Below are 21,133 nucleotides of genomic sequence, written 5' to 3' on the forward strand. Positions count from 1 at the left end.
ATGTCGATGTTGTATTGGAATTGTTTGACAAAGGCCTGTGCCATGTCATCCCAGAAATACCAGCGAGATGTGTCTTGATCCAAAAACCATTCGGATGCTACTCCCGTAAGGCTTTCCCCAAAATAAGCTATTAACAATTCTTCATTTCTTCCTGCACCTCTTAGTTGATTGTAATACCTTTTCAAGTGGGCTATGGGGTGTCCATGTCCATCATACTTTTCAAATTTGGGAGTCTTGAAACCAGGCGGCAAGTGGACATCGGGGAAAATACATAGATTTTTGAAGGCAATACTCTTCTGACCTGCCAACCCTTGCATGTTTTTCAACCGTCGTTCTAAGCTTTTCACTCTTTGGGCCATTTCTTCCTGTGCCATCTTTCGGGCAGGCTTCTCAATCTTTGCAGGAAGATCAAATAGGTACGAGTGGTACTCAGGAGAGTGAGATTGTTCTTGTTGGGTGGCAAACTGTGGCTCATGAGTTTTCCTCTACACCATTGTTGGCTATGGGACGGTAAAGACAGGCATAACAGTAGTGGTTATCTGATTGTTTGTCAATGGAACACTTTGGAGGCGCGCAACAGAAGTTCCAACTGTAGCCGCACAGTTGGGATAAAGACTGAACCCAGGTGGATGGGATTGATCAGACAATGAGACCTGAGTGGTAGTAGTCGAGATGGGTGTGAACTCTGGGCAACCATCGGAAGAAAAGGGCGGTCCTTGGCCATTGGCCCATGCTTGATGCATTTCAGTCATTTGTTATTTCAGTATTCTATTTTCCTTAACCATAGCAGGCTCTTGTCAAACCCTCTGACTCTGAGTCTCTTGAGCACTTGTAACAGTTTCGATGTCAGTTATCATTTTTCTTGGATCTTGTGCTGTCCACTTACCACAAACCGACCACCTCAAACTTTTAAAACAAAAGACACGTTAGAATGGACTCAATCAGTCCTTATTATTATCATCATTTTTTTTCTTTTTCATTTGTTTTCATTTTTTCATATTTTTTTTCATTTTTTAATGGTGATCGAACCTGATGTGGGTTGCCTACGTATCATGTGGGAACATGAATCAGATCTTGCGTAGTTCGGGAGGATCATGAATAAAGTAAATAAACTAAATTTTTTTTTTGGATTTGGATTTTTTGGAAGAAAGACTTACAAAGAAGAAAGAATTTTTTGTTTGCATTTTGATTTGTTTGTATTTTTGAGAATTTTTTAAAAGAAAGATATCTAAAGAAGAAAGAAAATATTCTTTTTTGAATTACGACTTCTTCTTTTTTTGGAACTTCGAAAGAAAAATTTCTAAAGAAGAAAGGAAATATTTTTGGATTTTTGGACTTTTATTTTAAATTTATGAAAGAAATACTTCTAAAGAAAAGAGAAAATATATTTTGAATCTTGAGTTTTCTTTTGAATTTTCGAAAGAAGAATAAAAATATTTTTGGATTCTGAGAGAGATTAAAAGAAAATATTTTTGTATTTTTTTTAAAAAACAGTTGGGGTTTAAACGAAAGACTTTCTAAAGAAGGAAGTAAAGGAAAATATTTTTGGATTTTTTGAAAATGGTGGGCGGAACCGATGAGGTTTGCCTACGTATCTCACATTCGATGAGAATCAGACCCACGTAGTTCACCCAGTTTTGACGGAACAGGAAGAACATGACTTATTTTGAAATGACTTTTCTTTTTCTATTTTTTCAAAATTTCGGCAGAGTTTCAGAATTTTTTAAATACCTACCTCTCACTCTTATTTTCTTCTTTGATTTTTTATTTTCTCTTTTTTCTCTTTTTTTTCGTTTTTGATTTTCTTTCCCTATTCTAGAAGCCGGTCAACATGCAAACCGAAACAAACAAATGCGCAAGTAACACTTAAGATGCATCAGGATGGTCTTTTTAGTTTGGGTACACCTGTCCTAGACGGACCCAACCCCTGTGTTGAGTCCCCAAAGTCAGATGCACATGATGCAAACAAACGTTCCTACTAGGGATCCGGCATGAGGCTTTGTTATACTAGGTTTAAAAATATGGGTTTATTCTTCTAGAACTGGCTTACCCGAGCGGACAACTCGAGCCGAGGGGGCAGCGTACCGGGAATACAGAAGCTTCACCGGCTTTGCAACTTGTCCGAACCTTGTTCTAAAATTGGGATAAGACTCTAACAGAAAAGAAGTCACACGAACTGCACACTTCCCAGATGATTTAGAAGACTCAGAGATGAGGGTTTCGTAGTAATTTATATACAGTCCAAACAATATTAAAACGGTAAAAGTGGTATTTAGCACATTAAGCTCAACATGTAAAAATCAGATAAAACAAGTCAACTATAACAATTATTCTAAGCTCGAATTCTGAAACCCTGAACCGAAGTTCTGGGTTTGGTTCCCCAGCAGAGTCGCCAGAGCTGTCACACCTCCTTTTTCCTACACCTTAGAAAGGGTGTATAATAAGGGAGTTTTTTCCAACTTAAAGTGACAATCGAAACGGGATTATTTATTTAAGAATCAGAGTCGCCACTTGGGATAATTTTATGGTGTCCCAAGTCACCAGTTCAAATCCCGAGTTGAGGAAAAGATTGACTCTGTTTTACAGTCCGCGAATAGAAATTCTAAATAAGAAATTCTGTTAACCCGGGGGAAGGTGTTATGCACCCTCGGATTTCGTAGTTCTAGCACGGTCGCTTAAACTATTACAATTGGCCTATTATCAGATTTTAATACATGTTTTAAACCTATGGTGCAATTTTTAACTTTAAAATCGCTTTTATTTATTTAAGAAATTGTTGCAACGTTGGCTGAAATACGTCTTTGGACCACGCCACATGAAATGCACCCGCAGTCCGAGACACATTTTATTTAACGTTGTTAAGATTTGGATTTGGGTCACATGAAATGCACACCCGAGTTTAGGGAGGTAATTTTAAATTATGCGCGTAAAGCAAACTACGAAATTCATTTTTAGTATCTAAGTTATAAATATGTGAGGGTCATGAGCAATTTAATTATGGATGACACACCTCAATCTATCCTTAAGGAATTGTAATTATATCACGCGAACATGTCCACAATCATGAAGATATATTAATAATGCGCCTGAAGATTTGCCTACCCGGGTGTGGTGGGCCTAAACATGCTCCTAATGGTCTGAGCAGGCAAAGTAAAATGATAAGCTTGATTTTTCATTCTGGATGTCCAATCTCCACATTCAAAACAACGAGAATGGCAGTCGAATTACTCAATTACGTTAACTTATTGGTCAATAATGAGTATCACATATTTGACCTCCACCAATACAACATCAATTATTTTTAAAATTGCAAGACTTGAAAAGTTCATACAAAGAAGCCAACAACGATTATGATGTACCAGCTACTTGGAAAATAATACACGATAAAGCTAATGACAGTGTAAAGAATCTCAACAACTAAATACATGAATCTCATAATTTTGGTTCGTTTCCTGTATTCATTTTTGTCAAAAATTTGATTCTGAACTATGGAACATTTATTTTCAACGAAAGCAATATGTCAAGGATAAAAAACAACTCATTTCAACCCTCGAAAACCAACCGAATACGAATTCATGAAGGCAACACACAAAACAAATATCATCAGAAAACGTACACCAATGCTATTAAGGCATCACAAACAACAATGAAGCCTTAACTAATAGATCAACAAAATAGAAACATGAAACTAAGGCAAAACAGTAAAAGAAAGGGAGAAATAGACCTTGAACAAATCTGAAATATGATTGTTTGACAGCTTGAAAATGCTAAGCGATGGAAAATCGGCAATAAAATCAAACGAAACTGAAACTCGACAAACTCAAACTTCGACCACGACGAACCTCGAACCGGCAACCTCGAACCACGACCTCAGACGGCATCAACATGCTATTTTTGATATAACTCGGCAGAAATAGATTCGGTAGTTTTGATGACTATCGCCGGTTTCCTGTTCATTCGACGTTAATGGCACGACTCCGGCAAAACAACGACAGTAGAGGGGGAAGAAGGCGGGAACGAGGAGCAGCAACCGTCGCCGGCGATGGGGTGAGATAGAAAAAGAGAGAGATGGCTTGGAAGGGGTGTTCTAGTCTTCTTAGATCTAGGTTTTTTCTTAGAGGTTCAATGGATTTTAGGTTTTTTCTTTGGTTCTTTCATGAAGAAGAAGATGAAGCTTGGCTGGGGGGAGGTCGTTCCTGATGTAATGCTGCGCCGGTGGAGCTGGTCGAGAATGACTTTGGTTGCTGCTGCTTTCCGGCGGACTCTGGTAGCGGCTGTGGTGGTCGTTTGGAGAAGGTTCAGCTGCTAGCTTCTCTAAAGGTGTGGAATGGGTTTTTTCGTTGGCTTTATCATGAAGAAGATGAAGAAGCTACGTGGGGATGGGGTCGTTTATGGCTGCTGAAGCTTTATTCAAGTCTGTGAAGAAGAAGAGAAAACCGAGGGGGAGTCTCAGTCCAAAAAACGACGGATCCAAGTTTTTTGTCTAGGTTTTTAGGTGTAGGTCACTATTTAGGCATTAGGTACTATTATATAGGGGTAGGGATTAGGTTAGGGGTATGGGCCTAGTAATTATGAGCTTGGGAATTATGGGCTAGGTCCGAAAATTAGGCCTAAAAATGGGTTGCTCGAGTCCAAGTTTTATTCTTTCCCCGCAAATGAGACTAAAATACTACCTTATTTATTAATTAATTTTACTTAAATAAAATAACTATTAAAATAAGATTGACCGTTAAAACAGAACTATTTTTGGTATTTTTCAAGATTAAAAATGACTACAAAAACCTTAATGAAACTATTTTTGTAATTTTTATTTTTTGTAATAAAATAAAGTAAAAGAGTCAAAATTAGTTGAAATAGCTATATTAGGCCTAAATTAAATATTTACATGCTAAAATATGAAAAATCTTGGGGATGGTCAAAAATCACATGTCTACAATCAGCGCTCACACTCAGCACTCACACTCAATAGGTACCATATAGTAACCGCTGAGGCGCACAACCCGATCCAAATATCGCTGCAGCATGGAGCTTGATCCATAAATATAGTCGACTGCGCTCACTGGGGGTGTGCAGACACCGGAGGGGCTCCTACAGCCCAAACGTTATATCGCTGCGGTGAGCAGCCCGATCCAATATATCTATATATATTGTTGCGACGTGTAGCCCGATCCATATAAGTATCGCCGCGGCGGGCAGGTCGATCCATATTTCATACATATATAATTATCCTCACCATTAGGTTCTCAACCTCTCTCAGTCATTAATCTCACAGTCTCTCGGGCACAACAGTAGAAATTAGGGAACTTAGCCCAAACAGTCCTCACATTTAAAAGTAGGGTGATAAAACCAGTTTTAAACATTTAAATAGGTAAAACATGACTGAGGATATGCTTTCAACAAGTAGAGTGAAGAAAAACAGTAAAAATACCCCTAAGGGTCTCAACAGATCAGCACAAGACCCCAAACATGGCATACATCCCATAATATAGTACAAATAGCTAAAGTACGGAATATCATAAGGTTCCAAATCAAATACGCGGCTTAATAGCCGCTAAGGGATGGACCAAGTCACAATCCCTACCAGTGCACGCACACACGCTCATTACCTAGCATATGCGTCACCGCATTTATCAAACAAGTCAAATACCGGGGTTTGTACCCTCAGTTCCAGATTTACAATGGTTACTTACCTCAAACCGATGAAAATACTACTCCACAATGCCTTTTCCTCTCGAATCGGCCTACACTCGCATCAAATCTATGCAAAATCAGAATCACGACGTCAAAATATGCTAAGGGAACGAAGCCCAAATGAAAATAATCAAATTATACCAAAAATCTCGAAATTGGCCAAACCCGACCCCCGGGCCCACATCTTGAAAGTCGATAAAAATTACATCAACGAAATCCTTATCCTCCCACGAGTCCATACATACCAAGAACACTGAAATTGGAGTCCAAATGGCCCCCTAATTCCTCAATTTTAGGCTTAGATTCCATGATTTATTAGGTAGATTTCACATCAGAATCGAGGTTTAAGTCCAAAATTCTTACCTCCAAGTGATTCTCCTTGAATCCCTCTTCAAACTCCTTGAAATAGCTCAAAAAACAACCAACAATGGAAGAAATAAACCCCACATTTGCGGACAAGACGACCTTTTAAACCTTCTGCCCAAGCCTAAAATCCTTCTTCGCAAACGCGGTCAATGCCTCGCATTCGCGAAGCACAAATTAACTTTGACCAATTTTCCTCTTTCGCGATCGCGACATCCCCATCGTGAACGCAATGCTTTGCTCAGACCAACCTTTGCGATCGCGTTCCGCCTCTCGCGAACGCGATGAACAAATGCCCTCTGAAGCTCAGCTGTCCATTCCTTCTATGCGAACGCGACAACACCCCCGCGAACATGGTGCAAAGATGCCCAGCCCTTCGCAAATGTGGAGCCTTCCTCGCAAACGCGAAGGTTATTTCCAACTTCCTCAACTGACCATTCGCGAAAGCGAGGACTCTCTCGCGAACCGAAGGTCATTTTTCTTCAGCACTGACCTACAATTTTCTACAGGTTCCAACTTCATGGAATGGCCCGATCGACTACCCAAAACTCACCCGAGGCCCCCGGAACCTCAATCAAAGGAACCAACATATCCCAAAACATTATTCAAACTTGTAACAATTATCAAAATACCTCAAACAACATCAAATCGATCGAAACACATCGGATTCAAGCCTAAGTTTCCAAAAACTTTTAAATTCCACTTTTGATCAAAAACCCGACCAAACCACGTCAGAATGACATGAAATTTTGTACACACATCCCAAATGACACAACAGAACTACTGCAACTCTAGGAATTCCATTCCGACCCCTATATCAAAATCTCACCTATCAACCGGAAAACGCCAAAATCTCAATTTCGCCAATTCAAGCCTAAACCTTCCACGGACCTCCAAAATGCATTCTGATCATGCTCCTAAGTCTCAAATCACCTAACGGAGCTAACCAAGTCATAAAATTCTGATCCGTCAAATTTTTCAAATTTCAAGCTTCAAGCTGAGAATTGTTCTTCCGAATTCATTCTGATTACCCTGAAAACCAAAACCAACGATTTACATAAGTCATAATACATCACACGGAGCAAGTCATGCCCGAGAACTGGCGAGAAAAGTGCAAAATCTCAAAGCGACCGGTCGGGTCTTTACATCCTCCCCCACTTAAACACACGTTCGTCCTCGAACGTGCCCAGAGTTGTTCCAAAAGCCAACCAATCGCTGAATACCCTTACCATGCACATACCCGGGGGTGATCCTACGTCACCCTATCTAATATAGATCTGATAACACAATGTAACTGAAATTTCACAATCCAACCTAGTCCATAAACCTTAGAACCACATTTCCACTACCGAAATCATCCACAAGATCAAAATCTCATATTTATACTCTAAATGAGCCCGAACAACTGTAATAACCCATACCAGCAACCTCAGGTGCGATTACATGATATTCCACATAATTTAAACACTTGTAGCGATAACTTCTAATCACAGCAGCTGCACACGACAACCGAATATCGATAGAAAACCTCTTATCAACTAAAGTCTCATTCCAACTCTTTCATATACTGCCACAAACGAAACACGTAGTAAGCCATAACCATTCCTCAAATCAACCATTTATGAAGCCACTTCTCCTTTGGCAAAGACCATAGCAAATTCCTGAGCCGAACCTCGATATTATCCTTCCAACATGCTGAAGTCGAATCCGTTTGTATTCATTAAAAACCCCAACAATCTTATCTAATCCAACACAATTACTCTAGTGACGTGACACATCAATACAAGCTAAAGCCACAACTTGTGCAACCCGTGCACCAATAAGCAACAATTCGAACATACCCAAATCATGAAAATGACTCAAATGAAAGAGTTGTACCGCAAGCTTACCAGTACCACCATAACACAAGGCTGAGAACCCGTCACACATTGTAGAAACAGAACACATGAATCTAACCAGCAGGATCATAGCTTCGCTCCAATGCGCGACCTCATCCAAACACTGGTCCGTATGAAACACCTTAAGTCACTATGCTCAAAATCGCCAACCGTGCGTAATATGATGTCTAAAGCCAAAGCAATCATCATAACCACCGCGAAGTAATTACATAACACCACACAACTCGAAAGGACATAACCGATACGCCATCCACTAAGCAATACCCAATACTCCTCCCGCTCGAATTCCACTGAGAGGCCTTAATAACACCGCACCACATGTGCCTATAACCAATAAATCCTAACGGCTTGCAACACAGAAAGATAACTCATAGATCCCCCTGATTACTAATAGCTCATTAACAACCGAATCAACACATCCTTCATCACTAGGAAAAGTCAACAATGCCATCTCGAGGCAGAACACACATCCATATAGGTCTACCAATGAACCACACATCAACTCTAGTCACACACAACAGATAAATGACCCTCTGAAGGTTCACAATGACTGAATCATAGCACATGCTATAATCTGACTAACTTACCCACATCTTTACCGTCCACAACCACGAGCTAACCTATTTATAAGAACTTTCGGTCTCCCAGTCCATAAAGCATATGAATTACCATATCTGATCCCAATTTCGCCGCTCGAATATACAACATACCTCTAATACGCAATCATCCAATGAGGGGTACACCCATCCTAGTACTACTCTCGCCCAAGCACACTTAACTTCGGGGTTTTGATGGGATCCGATGCGTTAGTCGGTATTTGTATCCTCAGTTCCAGATTTGCAATGGTTACTTACCTCAAACTAATGAAAATACTACTCTGCGACGCCTTTGTCCCTCGAATCACCCTCCACTCACATCAAATATATCCAAAATAAGAATCACGACATCAAAATATGCTAAGGGAACGAAGCCCAAATGAAAATAATCAAATTATACAAAAAATCCCGAAATTGGCCAAACCCGACCCCCGGTCCCACGTCTCGAAACTCGATAAAAATTACATCAACGGAATCCTTATCCTCCCACGAGTCCATACATACCAAGAACACTGAAATCGAAGTCCAAATGACTCTAATTCTCATTCTAAAGTCTCTTAATCTCAAGCCCTAATTCCTCAATTTTAGGCATAGATTCCATGATTTATTAGGTAGATTTCACATTAGAATCGAGTTTTAAGTCCAAAATTCATACCTCCAAATGATTCCCCTTGAATCCCTCTTCAAACTCCTTCAAATATCTCCAAAAACAACCAACAATGGAAGAAATAAACCCCACATTCGCGGACAAGATGACCTTTTAAACCTTCTGCCCAGGCCTGAAATCCTTCTTCGCGAACGCGGTCAAAGCCTCGCGTTCGCGAAGCACAAATTAACTTTGACCAATTTTCCTCTTTCGCGATCGTGACATCCCCATCGCGAACGCGATGCTTTGCTCAAACCTACCTTCGCGATCACATTCCGCCTCTCGCGAACGCGATGAACAAATGCCCCCTGAAGCTCAGCTGCCCATTCCTTCTATGCGAATGCGACAACACCCCCGCAAACACGGTGCACAGATGCCCAGCCCTTCACAAACACGGAGCCTCCCTCGCGAACACGAGGACCCTCTCACGAACGCGAAGGTCATTTTTCTGCAGCACTGACATGCAATTTTCTACAGGTTCCAACTTTATGAATGGCCCGATTGACCATCCAAAACTCACCCAAGGCCCCCGAGACCTCAACCAAAGGCACCAACATATCCCAAAACTTTATTCAAACTTGTACCAATCTTCGAAACACCTCAAACAATATCAAATCGACCAAAACACATCGGATTCAAGCCTAAGTTTCCAAAAACATTTAAAATTCGCTTTTGATCAAAAACCCGACCAAATCACGTCCGAATGACCTGAAATTTTGCACACACATCCCAAATGACACAACGGAACTACTGCAACTCTCGGAATTCCATTCCTACATCTATATCATAATCTCACCTATCAATTGGAAAACGTCAAAATCTCAATTTCGCCAATTCAAGCCTAAACCTTCCACGGACCTCCAAAATACATTCTGATCACGCTCCTAAGACTCAAATCACCTAATGGAGCTAACCAAGTCATAAAAATTCTTATCCGAGATCATATACAAACAAGTCAAATCTTGGTCAAACCTTTCAAATTTCAAGCTTCAAACTGAGAACTGTTTTTCCGAATTCATTCTGATTACCCTGAAAACCAAAACCAATGATTTAAATAAGTCATAATACATCACGCGGAGCAATTCATGCCCGAGAACTAGCAAGTAAAATGTAAAAGCTCAAAACGACCGGTCGGGTCATTACAAGGTCGGGGCCCTATTCCGATCATAGTACATCTATCAGTAGAGGCTTGTAGATATATCCTATCAGTTAGTACAGTATGTTGGGATTATAGGGCCTGTACGTATATTTTGTTGACCTGTCAGTTGTAGTAATTATGACGGTCTTGCCAGCCCAGCTTTATGTTGACATTAGTTAGTGTTAGTCTCCATTTAGTTTTATATTTTGCATCGCACATTATCTTGTAATGTGGCCCATAGCCAAAATATGACATTACATGTTCAGAGTCTCTTAGTCATAAATGGTACGCAAGGATAGATGAGGCACTAGGTGCCGGTCTCGCCCCCGGGCTCGGGGCGTGACAATTATTCTGCGCATCATGTTAGAACCGGGATGGCCCAACCGCTCATGCCAAATGATAAAATCATTAGAAGTAATAAACTATTTATTTACTATGACATATGATTCAGCCACACCAATGTTTGTGTGGTACAATCCAGAAGAAAATGCGGGTGATTTTTCATGCGCACATTTTTTTACCGCTTTTATTATAGTAATATAAAGGTATCCAACCTTTCCTTCATTAGAGGTCTCAACATGGTAGCCATTTGGTGAATAACTTTGAAGCTCAACAAGTTTCTTTGAAACTTACTATAATACAATGCATTATTAATAGTCAATATCGTTCCTCTAAGTAGTAATAAGGCCGCTCTTCCAGAGCCCTCAATTAATTTTGTACTACGAGATATTGTAGTAACATAAGCCTTTTTTATAACCAAATAAGGAAAAAAATATTTTCTCTAATATTGTGTGAGTTGTAGCACTATCCAAAAGGCATAAATCTTCATTACTTATCTTGGATTTAATTGAAGACTGGAAAATTTTATTTTCTTCATAAAAAAAAGTACACCACGAGAAATACAAAAAAACTAACAACAACATAAGACAACTTAAATACTACTTGAAAATAAAAATAACTTTAGAACGAGACAAAAGAAAACACTGAAAATAAAAATAACAATATAATTTCATTCCTCAGTAAGATAATCAAACTTTAGTTTTGATCTCCAAAGAAGTCTTCAACTTCCAAATGAGTAACATCATCAAGGCGTTCAAAATTATCATCATTCAAAGAAAGATTTATCTCGGCATTATCATCATTTTTGTTTGAAGGCCCTGTCTCAAAATCATTTTTAAAAGTCAAGTGAGACTCCACTGGTGCATTAGCAGAAGATGCTCCAACATTATGTGTCTTTCTTTTGATAGAATTTTGATAAATCCTGACAAAATGTTGAGGTGCACAACATTTAATTTTTCAGTGACCTTTCATGATACAATGGTGGCAGTTACCGTTTTTGCCTCTTGAACGATTGTTTTGAGAACCCATATTGTTCTCTTGTTTTCCACGACCACCACAATAATGATTATTATATCGTCTTTTGCTAGTACCATTCCTACATACATACATATGGCCATGATAATTATTCTGTCTTTTTTCCAGACTTATCACGTCTCGCTACCATATTCGCTTTAGGAATCGGAGTTGACCCTGTGGGATGAGCTTCAAGATTTTTCATCCAAAGGTATTATGTTGCTCAGCCACCAAAAGGCATGAGATCAATTCAGAATACTTTTTAAAACCCCTTTCATGCTATTATTGTTGTAATACCATATTTGAGGCATGGAAAGTCGTAGGAGTCTTTTCTAACAAATCCTCTTCATTCTTAACATTCCCACATAATTTTAATTGGGAAGTTATTCGAAATACAACAGAGTTATACTCACTTATAGTCTTAAAATCTTGCAACCGTAAGTGCACCCACTCATATCGAGCCCTTGGCAATACCGTAACCTTAAGGTGATCATACCTTTCCTTCAGGCCAGTCCACAATTCAAGTGAATCTTTCACTGTCAAATATTCAACCTTCAAACTTTCATCTAAATAATGATGAAAGAAAATCATGACCTTCATTTTGTCCTGGCTTGATGCCTCATTATCCTGAGTAATAGTGTCACCAAGGCCTTTAGTGGCTAAGTGAATCTCAACATCGAGAACATATGATAGGTAAATCTTTCCAAAAATGTCAAGTACCAGAAACTCAAGCTTTGATAAATTCGACATAGTAAAAACTATCAAAGAAAATAAGTGAATTAGAAATAGTAAAAAAAAAATAAACGAAGATATTTTCAAAAATGGTCAATCTGATCATAATCCCGTAAAAATAATAACATCAATTGACCAGTTAATCATCATAAAAATACACGAATCAATTATGCCATAATAATAAAATATAAATATTAGTGTTTATATGAACTAACAAGATTACCTAGTCTAACTTGTACATGCATATAAAAAGTGGTAATAGTTTTTCAAAATAAACAAGAACGTATTTTTTTTTTCGAAAGCCATTAGTCGTAAGGAAAGAATGCAAAGATTTGATAGAGAAAAACAGGAAGTCATTTGATAGACTATTAAAATAGTAGGAAAAAAATATTTCTAATCAATCTGACAATCATGTGAACTATTGGCATCAAACATGCAATAGATAATTGTATGTGTCCAGGTACAACTTAGTATTATGTTTATAAACTAAACACATTTAGGCATTAAGAATGCACTCAGTATAATTGTCATCTTTCCCTTTTACGAGACAATACATAATGCTAATTGAGTAAATATCTTGCAAGTGGAATTCAATCTCGAAGTTAGAGAATTCGTGTTGATAATGTATTAAGAAATGTAGTTCAAAGTAATATTACGAAATAAGAAGATAAGTAATAGAATAAGATAAGTAATAGAACAAGTGTATCCCATATCACATTTCATGCCTCTGTTTCTACTATTCTATAGAAGGTTATAAAATGATTGTCTTAAATATGACATTAATAATTGAGATCATGGGGAAAGATCACAGGGAGTGGTTATGAAAGTATGGAAGTTACCATCATAATAGTGATGAGTAGTGAAAGGTTATTTACATCATGGATGAATACACATTTAAAAATAGGTTTACAACATTCCTCTTTTTTTTGGTACTAAAGGTAGATATTATATATAACTAAACATGCGTACAGAGTAGCTGGTGCGTATATTGCACCATATTACAAACCAAGTTACTTGTAGTAGCACTAGGCATAGAGCCAAGTAAGTTAGGAGCAGTAGCAAATATTATATTACAAATACTAGGAGTAGATCTATCCCTGCTTAACCCTCCAATACAACTTGAAGTCAGACTATAGGGGTTCGTTCCATGTACTGTAGTTGTTTGATCTTGACCATCATCTACATTCTGTGGAATTGAGCGGAACCTTGGCAGTCCTAGCTTGTCATATTCCAAAATTTGTTCAACAAAAGGTGGTGGATGGTGCAAGACTTCTACTTCATTAGTTCCTTCCAAAAGACTTCCCAAACTTGTTAATTTGTCTGCTAATCTATTTTGTTCTCTGTATGCATGTGTAAGTTACGGATCATGGAGCATCCCTAGTAAGGGTGGGCGTAAATCGGGTAAAACCGATAACCCGAACCGTTAATTCTTTATTGGGTTATCGGTATTGGGTTATTGGGTTAACGGTTCGGTAACGGGTTAAATTTTTTTTTATTGGGTTATCGGTTCGGGCTCGGTTTGCATTTTTGTTATTGGGTAAAAACCGATAACCCAATAAGAATGATGTAATTTACTAATTTACCCTTAAGTATATACTAGGATTATTTATTTTCCTAATTCCCTCTTTACTCTTCAGTCTTCAGTCGTTTGTCTCTCAGTTCTCATTCTTGTTTCCGTCGCAGCCCCCAAGAGTCAAGACGCAAGACTCACCACCAGTTCTCCGCCAGACATCAGTAGATACTGCACAGAAGTGGGAGCGTGCTTTTGTTAAGAAACAACAAAAGTTGGCAGTTTACACGTTCTGGCAGTTTGATTTCTTTGTTTTATATATTGCAATTTTTTTTAGTTATTTTATGTTATCGGGTAAACCGATAACCGAATCGATAACGATATATAACCGATTAACCGATAACCGATAACCAATATCTTATCGGTTTGGTTATCGGGTTATGATATTTGTAAACCGATAACCGATAGGCAAAACCGATAATATTCAAAACCGAACCGAACCGACCGATGCCCACCCCTAATCCCTAGTAGGTGCCTGCAATCATGTGATAGATTAGCAAACGTTAAGTTATCACTACATAGTATTATAATTACCTATTTGGCATCAATTTTCACTTGAATTGGTATTAGATTATGAAGCATAGCCAAAGTAATTCCCTATAACAATGCATATATCTCAGTTGTAATAATAGATTGTGATAGAATGTTGCCCGAAAAACCTATAATCCAGTCTCCATTATGATTTCGAATTACTCCACCAATGCCATTCTTTTTCTGAGATGATGAATGTGCTCCATCCGTGTTTAGTTTGTAAATATCAGGCTTGGGAGGTATCCATTTTAAAGGTGTTCTTACATGCCTTTGTATTTTATGATTAGAAGACGTAAGATAGCAAAATTTAGTAGCCTGCTGAGTAGCAAAGTTGACACTAACATGTTCGTAAAAGTGCTCATAAATATTTTTATTTCTAGTTGTCCAAATATTCCAAAGGCTTAAAGACACATAAGTGTGAGAATTAATATTATGAGGGAATTTTTTTTCTCTGTACCTTATTAATTTAGGAAGCCATTCATGTGGCATATTCATGTTAGTAAGGGTGTTGACATATCCTCCCATTCCTAATTCATTCTAATAGGTTATAGCATTTTCACACTTTAGAAAAATATGAGTCGTTGATTCTTCAGCCTTATAACAATATTGGCATTCTGGGTTTAAAATAGTGTTGAGATGATGAAGAAATTGAAATGTGGGTAGTCTATTATGATTTAAAAGCCAAATGGAATATCTAATTTTTGGATGTATTGGTAGCTTCCACATCCAACAGAATGTTGGTATTATATTTTGATTATTATTAGAAGTATCTTATAGGGCTTTATACATAAAATTGACCGTAAATTTTCCATTGGGAGTTAATGCCCAGTAAATGCTATCATTCTTTTTACTATACCTAGAAATGTATTGATTTATTATAAGGTTTTGGATATCCTAAGGTAGTTCAAATGGTAAAAGATCCCATTTTCAACCCTCATTAAAAATTGTGTGAATGTTCATTTGTTGATGTTGGTAAGATAATGGTCCATTAATTAATGTACGAAGAGTTAATTCATTTTTAATCCTCGTGCCAAAAATTTATATTTTTACTTGTTCCAATTTTCCATTTTAATCCAATTTGGCAACTTGTCCAACCTTGTAATATACTGTGCCAAGTTGTGGAGAAGTATGAAGAAGGAGTCCGATGAATGTATTTATTAATTAACAGATTAGCCCAGAGTTATTGAGGAGAATGGAATACTCTTCATGCTAGACTTGCTAGTAAAGCATTATTCTTTTGTCTTAACTTTTGAATTCCCAGAGCTCCTATTTCTCGTGGTGTTGTTATTTTCTTCCAGTTTAGAAGATGCAATTTCTTTTGGTGGCGGTTGTTCCCCACAAAAAATTACATTGATATTGATCCATTTTCGCAAGTATGTTTGACGGGATTTGGATGTATTGCATTACATGATTTGGTAGATTATTTAGGGTAGATTTGATCAGAGTAACTCTTCCAGCCATTGTTAAGAAATTAATTTTCCATCCCGCTAATCTAGATTTAAAATTATCAAGTAAGAACTGAAAGTCGCTTTTTTTCCCCGTCTTTCCTGAAATATTGGGAAACCCAAATATTTACCAAAGCTAATACCTTCTTTGAGTTGAAAGCATGCCATAGCCAGATTCTTATCATCAGTTGAACAGTTCTTTGAGAATAATAATTTAGATTTGTCAAAATTAATTTTTGGCCTGAACAACTTGTAAAAAGATTTAAGACATCAATTATCGCATTACAACTCTTAGTGGTTAATTTTGAGAATAAGATAATATCATCTGCAAAGAATAAGTGTGAGAGTTTTAGTCCCTTCTTTGCAATATTGATTGGTTGCCATTGTAAATAATCAACTGATAGGTTTATGCATTTTGAAAACATCTCCATGCACATAAATAAGTATGGTGATAAAGGATCTCCCTGACGAATTCCTCTTGATGGAGTGAAGTAAGGTGTAGATGAGCCATTAATGAGTATTGAAGTTGAAGTCGTAGTAACACATGACATGATTAGCCTGATCATTTTTGTAGGTATGCCAAAAAAGACAAGTGTTTTCCTAACGAAAGACCATTCTAAACGATCAAAGGTCTTTTCTAGGTCTAGTTTCAGAAGCATATAAGCAGTCCTTCCTTTCATTTTTGTAAAATGATGTAGAGCTTCTTGAACTATTATAGCATTATCCGAAGCTTGTTTGCCTTGTTGAAAACTGGTCTGTGTGGGGCCTATTATTTTAGAGATAATAGGTTTAAGCCTATTGACAATAATTTTTGTTATAATTTTGTAAGTGGTATTACAAAGACTTATGGGTCTATATTGTTGAAGTGTTTGAGCATGCTTTACCTTAGGAATAAGACAAATATAAGCCTAATTTATAACCTGTTTGGCCAAGCTGCAAAAATCAGCTTATTTTGAGAAGTGCTTTTTTTTAAAAAGTGCTTTTCTCAAAAGTACTTTTGGTGAGAAGTAGTTTGTGTGTGACTAATTAGTTTGAAAAGCACTTCTGAGCAGCAATTAGTGTTTGACCAAGCTTTAAAAAATTGCTTCTAAGCGTATTTTTCTCAAAAGTGCTTCTCAAAAAAGTGTTTTTGGAGAGAAACTACCTTTTTCTGCTTCTCCTCAAAAGTACTTTTTTCCTTTCAAAAGCTTGGCCAAACACCACAATTTTTTACTAAAAGTGCTTTTAGCTAAAAAAAAAATGCACTTCTGGCGAAAAAAAAAAATTGGCCAAATTTCTCTCGTTTTCACACTCTTACCCTCGAGCCTTCCTTTCAGTGGAGACCCCACTAACCTCCCTCCCCTTCCTTTATTAATTTCTCCTTTTTCTGTTTTAGAGCCCTTCCGATCATAGCCTTATATATTCAACCTTTTTCTCTCTATCTTTCCTTTCTCTCTTCCCTTTCATTCTAAACCCTAATCCACAGAGCTTACAAAGAAAGAGATAATGCAGAAAATATGTATGTCGATTCAAGACTCTCAAATCTCTGCACTTTAAAACTAACATGTTTTTTTTTTGTTGTTGTTTCCTGATCTTGTGTGAGAACAACCTTGTGGTCCAGGAATGAGTGGCAAATGACAAGTTTGATAAGTTGACTCCTAATTTTGTAGATCATCGTCAGATCTTTCAATATTATAAGGATTTATACTTTAGTTATTTGGTTTTCCTCTTTTGTTCACTTTTCATATTCCTTTCTTGAGCAATCTCTTTTAAGAATCTCATCTCTTTTTTCTTTCTCCAAACTTTTCAACCATCACTCTCTCTTTCTTTTTTTTGTTCCTAATAGGAGCCATGGATTCTGGGAATAGTGGCAGTGTACAATCTTCAAGTGGCGGTGATGAAGAGTATGATTCACATGGGGGCTCAATCTCAACTTTCTTGAATTCTTCAGCCCATTTTGGTTCAATCTCATCAAATCCACTCCCACAATTTCTTTCTCACCAACACACTCTCTTTGACTCACAAAATTTCAACTCCAATTTCCAAGATTCAGCAAATTCTCTTTACAACAATGATCTTATCTGGCCTAAATCCTTGGGATCCGATAACAATTTTAACAACTTTGGAAACTTAAATTCCTCATCATCAAGTGCTACTAATCATGCTATTCTGCTTACTAATACTCAAGGTCCATCCTATGATTCAATACCAATAAAATCAACCATTGATCATCAGCCTAATGTGGGGAAAAATCCTAAGAAACGAAGCAGGGCATCGAGGCGGGCGCCAACAACTGTTCTAATAACTGACACTACAAATTTTCGACAAATGGTTCAAGAATTCACAGGGATCCCAACAACTCCGTTTACTGGTTCAGCCTACACTCGCCGCCTTGATCTTTTCTCAACTGCTACCTCAGTCATAAGATCAGGCCATTTGGATAATTTGGGACATCTTTTTACTTTAAGGCCGTCCACACAAAAGGTTCAAGATTCTCCAATATTTATGCCACCATCTGGTGCAATAAATAATAGCATGGTTGCTATAACAAATGCTTCCACTTCTGATATTGGAATTTCAAAACAAGCACAGAATAAGTTGTTCAACATGCAGAATGATGAGATTCAGTCATTTTCTACATCAGAATTCCATTCTGAGAAGGGTTTTGAAAATTATGTGTGCACAGCAGGTGAAGGAACAGTAGGTTCATGGACTTGCCCTTCTGGCTGACTTGTTAGGCGACTTGGCTCACCCTAATACTATATTTTTTTAAAACTTAGATTAGTATTGGCATGGTGACATTGTATGTGGCAAAATAACATTGATGAATTCGTTCATCTAGGTCATGAGTGTAATTTCATTAATTAGTAAGTATGATTTTAGTTTGTTTAATTATATGTAGCTTATTATATACTCGTGGATATGACATAAATTGTATTAATACTTCTTTATGATATGATTAAAAATTGGAAGAATGGTTACAGAATTTTTAAGTTCAATTTATCATCTTCTTAGTTTTTGCTGTCATCACTGAGTTATCCCTATTAATATGTTATTGTGAAAATTCATTTATTGTAAAAAAATCATACTTGAGAACTGGAGTCGGCGACCAAAATTTTTTTTTGGGTAGATAAGTTTTTTATTACAAATGGATGTATTTACAAAAAAAAACAAAAAACAAAAAAAAACACTAGAGCTAGACATAGGTCCAGCTCCAGGAGCTGCTCAATCAACAATGCACCTCAGTCTAATAGTACAAATTTAGCATCTAATTAAGGATAAAAACTAAGTTCTTCCTGCTAATTTCGGCATCCCTGTTACCGACTGGGATTACATTGCTTCTTTTGAAAGATCTTTTAGTTCCTTTTCCTGCCATATGTAGCAATGAATATTTATTATTTACACATGCATCTATAGTGTTACGTAAGTAGGTGTTATTTCTTTCAAGTCATCTTCCAGATTTTAATTCTTTGTCACAGTGGTCAATGAGGAAAGTTCCCATAAGATTAAAAAGGAAAGAAAAGAACCAAAAGAGAAAAAAAAGAAAAAAAAAACTGTTTCATACATGAGCTGATTTTACATGCGCCGTGATCGTGAGTTTTGCTAATTGCTACTCCGTCCAGGTTATGTGAACTAATATTTTGTTTTTGCCCATTTAAAAAAGTATGACATCTTTCTAAATTTGGAAACAATTACCACAAATGTCAAAAAAATTTATTTTTCTTAAACTTCGTGTCTTGTCAAATAAGTTCACTTAGATTAAAACAGAGGGAGGGAGTATATTTTCTCGCATTACATTACATCAAAATGATATGTCGAATTAACCCTCTAAGTCCGTCTTCTATAGAATAGATTTGGCTACTATTTTTCAAAAAAAATATTGAAAACTTTGTTTGTTTAGGTAGCTTGATCAGTTTTTGAAAAAAATATTTGAAGAAAAAAATTTCACGTTTCAAATATTGATTTGGGGCAGTTTTTGGGTGAAATTCTTTTTTTTCACTCACAAAACTTCAGCTTCTATTCAAATAAAATATATGTCCAAACACAATTTCAACTTTCAAAATTATTTTCTAACAAAATTTCAATTTCAATTTTTTTTTTCAATTTTCAACCAAATTTATATCCAAACATAGCTTAATAATCAGTGTGCTCCCACCAAAACATAATAGAGTAGGATTTACTTTAGCCCTTTGATTTTGAATTTTAAAGACAAACCACATCAACATTGAAAAATCCAAAAAAGTGAAAAACTAAGTGGGCTTTTGGATATAAGATTTGTGAAATTCCGGGGAAAAAAATTATTTGAAGTTGAAAATGGTATTTAAAAATTGAAGTTGTGTTTGGACATGAATACAAGTTAGAGTTATTTTTGAACTTTTGTGAGTGATTTGGAGTGAAAATTATGAGAAAAAGTTTTTTGGAGTTTTTTAAAATTCCGAAAAATTCTGGATTTAGAATTTTTATGATCAAACATTGATTCTTAAAAAAAAGGAAAAAAAACGAAAAAAGTGAATGTTTTATTGTCAAACAGGCCCTAAATAACTTCAACATAGAATTTTACAAAAGGTTAGAAAGAAAAGCAAGTAAAAAAGAGCAGCGAAAGAATGGGCCAAGGGGTATGGTACTAGATCAAAGTAGATATTGGACAAAGTGAGAGTTCAAAATTGAGAGTATATCGTAATTTCCGTTCAAAATACCAATGATAGTGAAATCTTGGGGTATGGCAATATGAGAGGGGGCAAAGAGCAAAGGTTAAAAGAAATAAAGAGTTTCTCGGAGATTTTTAGAACCTTTTGAAAGGATGGAGTGACATGTACAACCTTTATGGAATCCTGGTGGCCCCTTACACAGTATAATCTGGTTCTTACCAATGATGATTGCTTCTTCAAGCTACCACAGTTTCAATTTATTTGAACATATTTTCTTTTTGGTCTATTTTAAAAAGAATAATCTTTTTTTTAAATTTAAAAATAATTTAGTTTAAACTTTCAATTTTATTATAATTAGAAATTTTTATAATCACATAAATATTCAGAATTTTTTTTAACTTGTTTAGGACCACAAATTTTAAAAATCTTCATTTTTCCTTAAACTTCATGTCCAGTCAAATAGGTTCACACAAATTGTGCGGAGGACATATCTATTTCTATCAATCCAACCATCTCGTTCTCTCAACTTGTCTTCACTCGCC

The 21,133-nt window shown here is 36.7% G+C and overlaps 1 protein-coding gene across 1 annotated transcript; it reads left to right on the top strand.

Annotated features, from left to right (window-relative positions):
- Positions 1 to 17,359: 17,359 nt before the first annotated feature.
- Positions 17,360 to 18,917, top strand: LOC104214438 (uncharacterized). Its single transcript, XM_009764094.2, has 2 exons — positions 17,360 to 17,461; positions 17,789 to 18,917. Exon 2 carries the CDS (start codon positions 17,794 to 17,796, stop codon positions 18,670 to 18,672), a length of 879 nt encoding a protein of 292 aa, XP_009762396.1. The 5' UTR covers positions 17,360 to 17,461; positions 17,789 to 17,793; the 3' UTR covers positions 18,673 to 18,917.
- The last annotated feature ends 2,216 nt before the right edge of the window (positions 18,918 to 21,133 follow it).

Source organism: Nicotiana sylvestris, chromosome 10 (assembly GCF_000393655.2).
Source record: "Nicotiana sylvestris chromosome 10, ASM39365v2, whole genome shotgun sequence".
NCBI lineage: Eukaryota > Viridiplantae > Streptophyta > Magnoliopsida > Solanales > Solanaceae > Nicotiana > Nicotiana sylvestris.